The sequence below is a fragment of the Arctopsyche grandis genome, chromosome 1 (assembly GCF_051622035.1).
Source record: "Arctopsyche grandis isolate Sample6627 chromosome 1, ASM5162203v2, whole genome shotgun sequence".
NCBI lineage: Eukaryota > Metazoa > Arthropoda > Insecta > Trichoptera > Hydropsychidae > Arctopsyche > Arctopsyche grandis.
Window position 1 is genome coordinate 37341408 of NC_135355.1, and position 12404 is coordinate 37353811.

Consider the following 12404-nt stretch of genomic DNA (forward strand, 5'->3'; position numbering starts at 1 on the left):
TGAATGATTATGATGACATATATATTATACAACAAATGTATTATATTGAAACTGGATTGATTTCATAACGATTTCTCTCAGAATACAATAACAAAAAAAAACTTCCATGTGTTGTAAACATGCCAGTCAAGAGTCTGATTAACAGACATATCTATCGAGTACAATTAGATTATATAATACTCCGAAATATTATAATCAATAATAACATTCTATATACATAAATACGCATCATTTTTATTGTCATTTAATATTCTATATACAGTCAATATAGACAGTCAATATACCGATATAACAATATGTATGTAACTGTTAAAAATCGCGAACACGGTACGATAAATTATCGCTCGTAATACGAACGAGCGATTCTCAAACGACATTTTTCCGGCAAAATTAATAATAGGAAAATTTATTTTTATGGGAAAGTTGCCGGTTTTCCGCCGAGGAAAGTGCGCGCGAAAATTCCCCGCCGTAAATACCGAGCGGCTGGAGTGCCGGTAGATCACTTTTTGCCGCTCCATTAGATTTTCCTGAGAAAAAAGTCACAGAATCTCGTAGAACCGACGGAAAATGGAAAAGTTTGATAGTATCCTCGCTCTCCGCGTAAATTGAATTCGTGCGAAGTTCAACACGCGTCGAACAGAAATGGCCGACGACTTGACTTGTAACTTGGATATTGCTCGAACGTCACTTTGCCGATACCCATACACTAAACATATACATAATACATATATATATATATATATATATATATATATATATATATATATATATATATATATATATATATATATATATATATATATATATATATATATATATATATATATATTTAACCAGCGGCACGGACTAGTGGTTGGCATATTAAACTTTCGAGCAAAGTGGTCACGGGTTCGATTCCCGCTGCTGGTCAGACCTCGGTTTGTCAGACTCCAGGTAAATCGTTTCTTGGCATCTCCTTTGCTATCACTCTTACTAATTTCAAGCTATCCAGCGTCTTGGGGTTCGTCAATTTTATTACAAGCCTCTTCTTTATTTCACTTCGCTCTTTCGTCTGACAACATTTTGGTTTTGATAGCCTACATTCTTCCGATCGATTTGAAACTTTGCCATTTTGCGCGGTTTGGTCAATAATATATTCAAATCAAATCCGCCACTACAAATCTGACAAGTTTAAAAAATGCTACAATTTCGACCATCTTGATGTATAATGATAAGTTGCCGTATTTATCTACCTTTCTGTCGCCCTCTCGCTTTGTCAGATTTTAATTGTTTAAACGCCTATCTTTTTCACACTATCTATCTATCTACATATATATTTATATAAATCAATGTTTGTCTGTCTGTCTGTTTTGAATAGGCTCCTAAACCAAAGAACCGATTACAATGGAACTTTCAGGATTTGTTGTATGCATGTCCGGAAAGATTACTGTAAAAAAAAGGGAAAAAACCTCTTAATAATAATATTCGTAATTACGATTTTATCGACGCGAAAGTATGAAGCACCAGTGTGTAGTTAAGGAAATGTTTACGTTGGTAACCAACTTGCGCGCACGCATTGCCAACGTACAAATACATTACGTACCACTCATACCAACCTGACATAACGTACCACTCATAACAATCCTACATATCTATGTATATAAATCAATATTTGTCTGTCTGTCACGTATGCGTTTCTAATTTTTCTATAATTTAATTTGATTATTAAGTATTAATTTGAAACTGAAACATTCACTTATCGAAACGCATCGAAAAACGGAAACGGGAACGAGAATCGCGTGCGTTATTGTACGATGGAAGGATGGAATTTCAGGATTTATTGTATGCATGTGCGGGAAGATTACTGTGAAAAAAATCGGCCAAAAACAGGAACTGTAAACGGTAAGCAGAATTTACCTTGCACTCGTCCAAAACAAGTATGGACGGGACAAAAACAGCCGGTGCTGTATGGTATGAATAGAAGTAGTCTTTTCTGGACTAAATTAACGGCTTTAAAAACTTATATTAGAAATAAACTAATATGAACAAAACTTTTTCTTTTATAAAAATAGGTTAAGATATACATATATACTTGTGTATTTTCGTTTAAAAAAATTTTTGAGTTACAATAAATTTTTATCAGTTTGAAACAATACGATTATTAGAAGAATAGCGTTGTATTATTATACATATGTATATGTATAATATGTATGTAAGATTGGTATATGTTTAATCACCTTCGCACCCAGTGTTATTTTTAATCTAACAATAATATTGATCTTTAACAATATTGGTGCTCGAAATGGAATTGAGCATCAAATTTTAAATTAAAATACGAAATACAACTTTTGGATCTTAAAAATTAATATATTTAACTCAGTATTCCATTCGAAAAAGATTATTGTTTCCATCACTCAATTGATCAAATTGGTTTTTTTTATATTATAATGAACGAGTATATCAAAATTGCTTATTAAAGTTCAATTTGGACCTCAAACCGTATTCAATTAATTGTACTTAAAACTAATTGACATGATTTCAAGCCTCTTTTTCGTGAAATATATTTATATATTAAAATAAAACGTATTAAATTTTTTAAATTCAAAATTTTAATTTTATTTTAAATTTGTGTCATTGTAAATTTATTAAACGTGACTAAGTACTTTGATAAATAGATCTACATAGTTAGTAAATTTTTCAATTTCGAGCCCTACTTTTGGTATAAACAAATAATTAAACAATTATATTATAATTGGTGATTTCTATTATTCTGACAAATTACTCCTAGCTAAGACATCGTTTGGTAAGTAAAATATATATATTTATTTTTTTAATAACTTTTTTTATAACAATGGAATTTATTCAACTAATAATAACGATAATATTTCTTCGCATTAAAGGGATCAATTTTTCAACATATTTGGCTTCAAATTTCTGATTATATATTTTTTGTAAATTGACGACATTCTTCAAATTTCTTTTAACAAAACACCCATCATTGAAATAATGAAAATAAATTATTTTTAACAAGAAAATTAATTCCTATGTAAATTCAAATTAAAGTAAATAGAGGCTGTATACATATGTAGATAACAATTTAAATGGACAGTTTTTTCAATGAATGGTCAGTAACTTTTATGGAAATTTAATGATAATAATGTACTATACATATATGTAGATACGAATGAACCGCTTATTGTTTGAAGTATTTTTTTGACAAGCAGACAATAGTCAACAGTCAGTGACCCATAATATAACTTACTGATCATCTATTTAGTGACCAAATCAAACAAATGCTGCCTATGACGTGTTTATACACTAATGGATAAGGATATTTTACCCTAATATCACAAATTAATCGTTCAAAAAATACTGAGAAAGCTCTCTCATGCTAAACGGATCACACATATGAATGTATGTATATACTATAATATCGCAAGTGCCGGCCTTAGACCCAATGGCGACCTCGGGAATTTTTTTCTAAACACCCTTAGAAAAAAAATCTAAGGGCGCTCTAATCTAAAATTTTGTATGACTTTTGGCGCTCTAATTTTAAATTTCAAAGCGTCTTTGGCGCATCGAGCGGCACCCTAACTTATTTGGCGCCCGACCCCCCCCCCCCTAAAACTGGCACTGAATATCGCTATTATGTATCTGTCTGTCTGTCTGTGTATCTGAGATAACGCTCGGCGTATTATAACAGTTGTTCCGATTCAACATACATTTGTACGTCATAGCTAAACCACTGCCTAAAAAACGTATACGAATATAATTACAATATAAAAAACTTCTATATATACTGTTTTGCTACCAATGTCCCTCTATTGAAAATTTATTTAATTAATTAATTAATTTTTCTATTGGTGTTTTATATTTTTTTTACATGTAGGGAGGTATGTAGGTAGATAGTTTTTACCATTGATAGTTTTTACATTTCATATTTAACAATCGACATATTTCTTTATTTTTTTTTATTGAATAATTTAATATGCCAACACCCATGCGATAATATTTCATATAGTATGTAGAATGTATATCGGTCAACTATGCCTTTAATTTTAATTATTTTGAAAACAAACCATCGCTTACATAATTTACGATACGGAAACTACAATAACAATAAATTAGTATAATAATTATTATTGCTTTTTAATGAGGCACATTCGATAACGATATCGCTCGAGAGCAAAATGGATTATATTTTGGCAACATCCACACGCTTACGGACGTCCTATCCATACCATCAAAATTAACGACAAACCTCATCTTTCGAAAGCTAAACACGTCGTAAAAATGCGACCAGGACCGAAATTTTGGCGGGAATCGGCCAGCCTCATAGCGTTGGCGAAAAACCCCAAAACAGCAAGTTTTGCGGACAAATCGCACTGCAACTACAAGATGTTGCTTCAGCAGAGGAGTCACAAGTCGGACTTTTTACCCAGCACCATTGTGTTTCCCGGAGGAACTGTCGAAACCTGTGACTTCAGTCGGGACTGGTTGAACCACTTCCAATCGTTCGGTGTGACTGCACAAAAATTCCAGAAATTCAATTCAAAAAACTCTCTCATACCACCGATTCTCAAGGACTCAGAAGAGGAACCGATTTCAAGGTATCTTAATGTCGTAAATCTACTTTCGACCAAAAATCATTATATAACAAAACATTCATTATTCATTAGACAGGTTTCAATGCGTATAACGGCCATTAGAGAGACGTTTGAAGAATTGGGTGTATTGATATGCAGACAAAGACACAGCGATCCGTCAAACAAATACGCCACATTCTTCGCAGATTTTGATGTGAAACTTTGGCAAGACAAGGTAGGTGAATATACATACATATGTACATATTTATTTTTAACATATTAGCCACAGTGACATTACTGTGGCCAGTCGCACAATCATAACATAAATAAATGTATATAAAACATCCGTACTTGACATTTATAATTGATAAAATCAACTACGAGTGTTGCTCTACAACCACTCAACCAGTTCAGCGCAGCTTACATTAAACAGATATTGTGCGAGCCACAGGAGGAGAAAACAAATCAAGACTCCTCAGGTCCCTGAACTTACTAGGTGTATAAATTAAGAACCTGAGGATTGAGTAATAACTAGTCACCGGAGCCTGAGGGGGCCGTGTATTGTTCAAAGGTTGTAAATGCATTGTTAAAGGTTTGCCGAACAATGGATAGCACTGTGACTATCCTACCTCTAGTAATAACCCATTTAATAGCTTAACCTTTGAAGGACGGAGCGTCGAGATCGAACGAGTGTCCCTAACCGGGGTCGAATAAGTTTTTCTCAATACAAACGGGTTCAATATATATCGTATTAATCATTTTATACATCAACATAAAAAAAAGTTTTAGTCTTATAGCATGTTTTTGACTGTTTTTGTATTAAAAAGTAACGACAAGTATCGACATGCAAACACACATAGGTAAAGCCAACAGGCGACTGCATGACTCAATAGCCATGTGCCAAAAGCGACGAAAATATAACTGTCTCTTTCTCTCGCATTGATTCATCGATCAACAAGAATATGCAAGTGAACAGTCAAAAACATGACTTATCGCTACCGCCTTTAAATCATACTTTGGAACGTAGAAATGTATAAATGTATTTTTTTACGATGTACTACATCGTACAAAATCTATTAAAATAAATATCTTGTAGTTAATTCTAGGAACACAAATAATATAGGGTGTATAGCTTTGAAATCCACATAGTTATTGAAACTGGCTGTCGGTGCAAGGCATTCCTTATGCTATATTTTATTTGATATTTTTACTTTATCTGTTATTATTAAATGCTATTTTTTATGTTTATGAAAATTTATTTAAATTGTGCATGTTCTGTTTTAACTTTCAATATTTAATTTTAATTTTAATATAATGATTATAATTTTATTTTGATACTTGAATTTAATTTTAATATAATAATAATAGTTTTAATTTTGATATTTAATTTCAATTTTTAAATTTAATTTTTATTTCGATATTTTGTACGCTACTGGTTTTAAAAGTTGGCCTGTGGGCCGTTCGTTGGCTTGGTGCGTACGCACCATAAGGCGAATGTGCATGATTAATTGAAAATGAAAAATAAAAATATAGCCAAGGATAATAACTAGAGGTAGGATAGTCACACTGCTATACATTGTTCCATTGTTGTAAATCCTTTGTAAAAAAGGTTCGGCAAACCTTTAACAATGCATTTACAACCTTTGAACAATACGCAGCACCTTCTGGGTCCGGTGATTAATAATAACCATACGATTTCATATAAAGATATCTGAGAAACCGTTTTTGGATTCTCTCAATCTTCAATGAATCAGTCATATGAGTAGGACTCCATATAATGAAAGAAAATTCTAGAATGCTACGTATATGTATGTACGAAGAGTTGTGACTTTCCAACGATCGATTATATTGCAGGTACACAAGGATCCACTCGAATTCATTTCACTGTGTCAACATTTGGATTGTTATCCCGACATATGGTCGCTGTATTTGTGGTGTAATTGGCTAACACCGATTGGATACGAGAACCAAAGATTCGACACTGTATTCTTTTTGACAGCATTTGAAACGCCCCCACCTGTGTATTCTGATGAATCCGAAGTAGTCGAAGTTAAAGTAAGTTTAATGTTAAATTTTGTCGAGATCGTCAATCCAAAGTCCAAATATAATAAATGAGAAATTGTATAAGATTTTTAATTCAAATTACAGTGGATATCACCAGAAGATATTATGGAAAAGTTCAATAATAAGAAGATAATGCTACCTCCGCCGCAATGGTACGAAATATCAAAATTAATCAATCAAAAAGATATGGAAAGATTAGTTAACTTTTCAGCAGACAGGAGTTGTTTGGGATGTGAGCAAATCTATCCTATTTTGCTTCACCCCAAAAAAGGAAAAGGTCACATTGCTATTTTCCCAGGTGACTGCATTTTCATTATATGCTAGCCGAAGCTGTAGTGATAGTGACACTTCTCTATTAGTCCATAGCCTAGTCGAATAACATATGTATGTTCATATCAGATTATTGAGTGCTATTAAGATAAAGAAAAACGTTATAGTTGTTATCCAGGTATAATTATTATAGTACAAAAGAGTGTTCTGCCAATCAGCTGTTAGTTTGGGTATATACATACATAATTGAACAGATGTTAGTGACAATAATGATTATATATATTGCTGTCGGTTCCCTCATCACTGAGGATCGTGACTATGATGTGCGGTCAACCAGCTGCCTCCATTCAGTTCTAAATTCGGCCAGGCGAAGACTTGCTACCGTGGAAGCGCCCGTCGCTGCAGATACTTGGTCAGTCCAGCGTGCGGGGGATCTGCCTCTGGCTCTTCTGCCTTCGACGCTACCAACCACAACCAACCGCTCCAGGCTCTCCTCACCTCTTCGTGCAATGTGGCCGAAGAACTGCAATATACGTTTCAGGCATATTGTTGACAATCTATCCTTGATTTTCAATTCTTCAAGAATAGACACATTCGTGCGTTTGTCGGTCCAAGGCACGCGCAGTAGCCGTCTCCAGGACCACATCTCGAAGGCATCGATTCTCCGTCTATCCGCCGCCTTCATGGTCCACGTCTCGACACCATAAAGGCAGACAGAAAAAACGAGACTCTTCACGAGACGGATTTTGACAGCAGTTGTAATGGCTCTATTCTTCCAAATCTTCGTTAGTTGTGACATTGCCGATTTTGCTAATGTAATCCGGCGCCGTATTTCCAATTCGCTGCCGCCGTTGTTAGATATGAGTGACCCCAGATAGACAAAATTATCAACCACATCTATACCGTTTAAAGCTGAGTTGTTGTTTTGCAGCTGTTGGTGACGGTCAATTATCATAATTTTTGTTTTGGGGCGGTTTATCTGGAGGCCAAGCACATTACTCTCTGTCTCAACACGACGGATCAGTTCGGCCATTTCTTCATGATTATTAGCTATGAGCGTTGTGTCATCCGCATACCGAAGATTGGATAGTTTTTTTCCACCAATGGACACTCCACCCTTCCAACCATCCAGTGCTCTACGCATTATATACTCTCCATATATATTAAATAGGTCTGGAGATAATATACACCCTTGCCTTACTCCACGTTGTACTCGAAAATTTGTCGAGTTTAGCGAATTGATTCGAACTACTGCATTGTTATCATTATACAAGTTATGTATTATCTTTACAAGATGCATGGGGACTCCCATGTCCAGTAGAACTTTCCACAGATAGTCCCAGTTCACAAAGTCAAAAGCTTTTTTATAGTCTATAAAACAAAGAACGGCTGGAGTTTGAAACTCCCGACATTTTTCAATGAGTTGACGTATATTCAGTATTTGTTCCCTCGTCCCTTTGCCTTTTACAAACCCTGCTTGTTCGTTCGGTATTTGCCATCCAAGGTAACTGCTCAAACGATCTTTAATTATATACAGCAATACTTTACTAGAGTGCGATATTAAGGCTAAGGTCCTGTAATTCTCGCATTTTTTTGTAGATCCTTTCTTGTGTAAGGGAATGAATATTGAATTGACCCAATCTTTCGGCCATACTCCGTTTACCCAGATCTTGTTGCACATATTACATAGCGCCTTTATCGCAGTTTCACCAAGCTCTTTCAGAAGTTCAGCTTGTATACCATCGCTGCCAGGAGACTTTTTACATTTCAGTTTCTTTATGGCATTTACAACTTCAGATGTCAAGATGTCAGGCTCCCTGACATCATCAATTAGGGAAACAATTGAGGTCGACGAACTACCACTGTACAATTCCGAACAGTATTCTTTCCATCGGTTGAGTATCACATCAATATCTGTAAGCGTGTTTCCAAATTGATCATCTATTGTCCAAGTTTTGGGTGAAAATTTTTGAGTGACGATTTTTACTTTGTGAAAAATATCCCTTGCCTGATTCTTTAATGCGTGTTTTTCTATCTCCTCACATATGTCATTTATATATTTAGCTTTATCCCGCCTACAACTCCTTTGAATATCTTTATGTAATATTGCATACCTTTCAAGATATTCTGTCGATGTTATGCCAGTTTGTTTAAGTCTTTTACGTTCTTTTATCTTAACCCAAGTTGAATCAGAGATAAAAGACTTCCGATGTTCATTTTGCGGTGTTTGATGTTTTCTGGCATACCGAATTATGAGATCTTTAAAAATTTTCCAAGACTCTTCTACATCTACATTAGGATTTATTTGGAATTCTGCATCTTTTTCTCTGATTACATTGCCAAAATTAATTACATCATCATTGGTGAGTTTAATTGCTTTATTTTGATGTCTTTTAATCATTTTCAATTTCAGTCGAAATTTAGCAACAAGTAAGTTATGGTCCGATCCGCAATCTGCACCTGGATATGTTTTGACGTTATGTATCGATGATTTCCATCTAGAATTTATTAATACATAATCGATTTGGTTGCGGTGACGATCCCCAGGAGATATCCAAGTGTACAATCGCCTAGGATGATGTTGAAACCAAGTATTCATAATGGACATTTTATTTTCAATGCAGAAACTTATAAGTTTCTCTCCTCTCTCATTTTGAATACCCAATCCATATTTACCTACTATGTTATCAATGTTGCTATTATTACCGACTTTGGCATTAAAATCACCAAGAATGATGGTCATTTCTTTGTTTGAGATATTTGACAATGTATCGAGTAGTGAAGCATAGAACGCATTTATTTTAATATCTTCGGCATCTGCAGTAGGAGCATATACTTGAAGGATGTTTAGTTTATACGGATGCGTGTTGAGTTTTAAGTGTATAAGTCTGTCACTTATGGGGTTGTAGCCAATTAGTGCACTGGTTAATTTAGATGCTAAGATCACCGCGACACCGCTATGTGACGAATCTTGGTTACCAGAAAAATATATCGTATTTCCATTTGAAGTTTTATAATGGCCGTTGTTCTTCCAGTGCGTTTCCGAGATTCCGAGTATATCTAGCCCATGACTGTACATCTCTTTCTCAACAACCAGTGTTTTCCCAGGATTCAGGAGTCCTCTAACGTTCCAAGTACCTATTTTGGATTTGTTCCGTAAAGTTTCTCCAGTCGCATATTTTCCACATGATGCCTGGTGAGTCACATGCATGTGGCCAGTAGCCAATTTCACACCGTGAGACCTGGAACCTCGAAGGCGCCGGGTGTCAGCCGGAGAGTCAGACTTCTTCACACTTTTATTTTTGTACATCATAGTTATCTTGGGAGAATACTGCAGTGGATTCCCACTTCCTTCTACAGCGCAGTAAATGTTTTGACATCTTATACTGGCAGAGCTGCTGCCCACTACCAGGGATTTATTATAGAGTTTCCTTCTCTGTCAAAGATGATACGGTACCTTCGAAAACCGGGTTGTGCTTTTGTTAAGCGGCGGCACTTACTCGCCGCTGACCTGAGACCGTCATAGTGTTGTGTGACATTTTATAGAGTGAAACTTACCACGGATTCACTCATCACCACTCTTATCTCAGCGCTCCTTGTCCAGGACCACCATGTCGCCATGGCAGTTGACTGCAAGAGTCGTTCCCCTATTTGCAACTTGGGGACCTGAGCGGTTGCATGGAGCTCTGCTCTGAGCTTATTAATTACTCCGTGCGGACGGACGTGTGTTTCCATTTATGATATATTTACATATATAGACAGTTTATTCACAATCATAATATTTATGAAATTAGTACCAAACAATAACGTTAACGTTGAGTACAAGTATCCAATATCAAATATTAAATTATCAAAACTAAATATTAAACAATTCAACACTCAATATTAAATAATCAATTATGAAATAATTCAACACTCAACATTAAATAATCAATTATGAAATAATTCAACATTAAATATCAAACCATTCACTCAATATTAAATATGAAATAATTCAACGTTAAATATTATCAATACTATCATTAATAAATCAATCGACGTTAATAGTAAATTATTATCAAAAGAAATGTGATCGAAATTATGTGGGTAATTATGTAAATATGAAAATATTATAAATTTAAATTCCATTTAAAAAATATGAAATCAAGCATAGGTAATGATTCTGAATATGTACTAACTTGCGAGGCGCCAGAAGAGCTACATACTCATCCCAGCACCTCCTCTTTAGCTCCAATTTAACACAAAATTCTACATACTTATCGGGAACAACACACAAACACACGTCCGCACCGAGCTCGCTCAACCCGCGACTATATATATAATGATTATATAAGCAGGCTTGAATCGTTCGATCACACAGCTTCGTGCCGTTCTAATTTATAATATAAAATATGTATTTTATGGTTTTGTTTTTCATTTAATAGGAGACGAATTGTATCCCCCAAATCCAGACTTTGAAAAGCAAACTATTGTTCACCTGGAAGAAAATACTATAGCTGAACTACAAAACGTTGCTAATTATACTCATAGAATGGAACTTTACGATTTATATACATTGAATGTCAAGTTGAAAAACTTTTCTCCATTTCAAGGCCAATTGTCGCCCATAAGTGAAATTATTCCTGATTTGAAAATTTACAACAAATAATTTTAAACTTTTTATACCTCTGCATTTATTATGTACACGTTTTATTGTTTAATAAAATTAATGTAATTTTTCTATTGTATGTTATTTATTTAAGAATTTTCATATAGTATTGTTGCGTAGGGATGGGTGGAGGATCCAAGTAAAAGGCCAAAATCGTGTCACAGCATTTATTGGTGATTAAGGAGATACACACACCGCCAGTGCTCCGTCCAGAATGTTTTGATATCGCCTAAGTATCGCCTTATAAGGGATAGGTCACTCGACGTCCGGTTTGTTTACCTATTGTTATGGTCACGTACTCGGATATGTCTTCCCACGACATTCGGTCCCACGGTACCGTGGTTTAGGTTACTTCTGAGAAGGGACCAAATAGCGGCCATTGTTTAGCCTACATGCACTTAGAGTCTCGATATAATCTTTGAAACCAATTATAACGGTCACACAGTCTCTGGGATGCTACTCGGGCTTGCAACTACTTCGGCGGCTCTTTTTAGTATACGTAACAGTATGTTATTTATTTAAGAATACTTGAAAAGTGGCATAGCCAATGGACCCAAAAGGTTTGTCAATACATAAAGTTATACAAAAATACAAATCTAATATATATGTAATTTCGAAAGACACTTTATATGTATGTATGTACATAAGTTTTGGTTCGTAAAATCAAGAAAAAAACTGTATATATATTGTTTGCTATCAATATTTCCTCTTGGAAAATAGTGTCACGTGCATTTAGCATTTAGCGCCATCTATTGAAAATTTATTTAATAAATTAATTAATTTTTCTATTGCTGTTTTATATTGTTTATATATATGTAGGTAGGTAGGTGGTTTTTACTAATAATACATCTAATGAA

The 12404-nt window shown here is 34.6% G+C and overlaps 1 protein-coding gene across 1 annotated transcript; it reads left to right on the forward strand.

Annotated features, from left to right (window-relative positions):
* Window positions 1-4138: 4138 nt before the first annotated feature.
* On the forward strand, window positions 4139-11620 carry LOC143913290 (acyl-coenzyme A diphosphatase NUDT19-like). The gene is made up of 5 exons (XM_077432988.1): window positions 4139-4589; window positions 4659-4800; window positions 6420-6620; window positions 6714-6927; window positions 11324-11620. Exons 1-5 carry the CDS (start codon window positions 4273-4275, stop codon window positions 11545-11547), a joined length of 1098 nt encoding a protein of 365 aa, XP_077289114.1. The 5' UTR covers window positions 4139-4272; the 3' UTR covers window positions 11548-11620.
* Window positions 11621-12404: the final 784 nt, after the last annotated feature.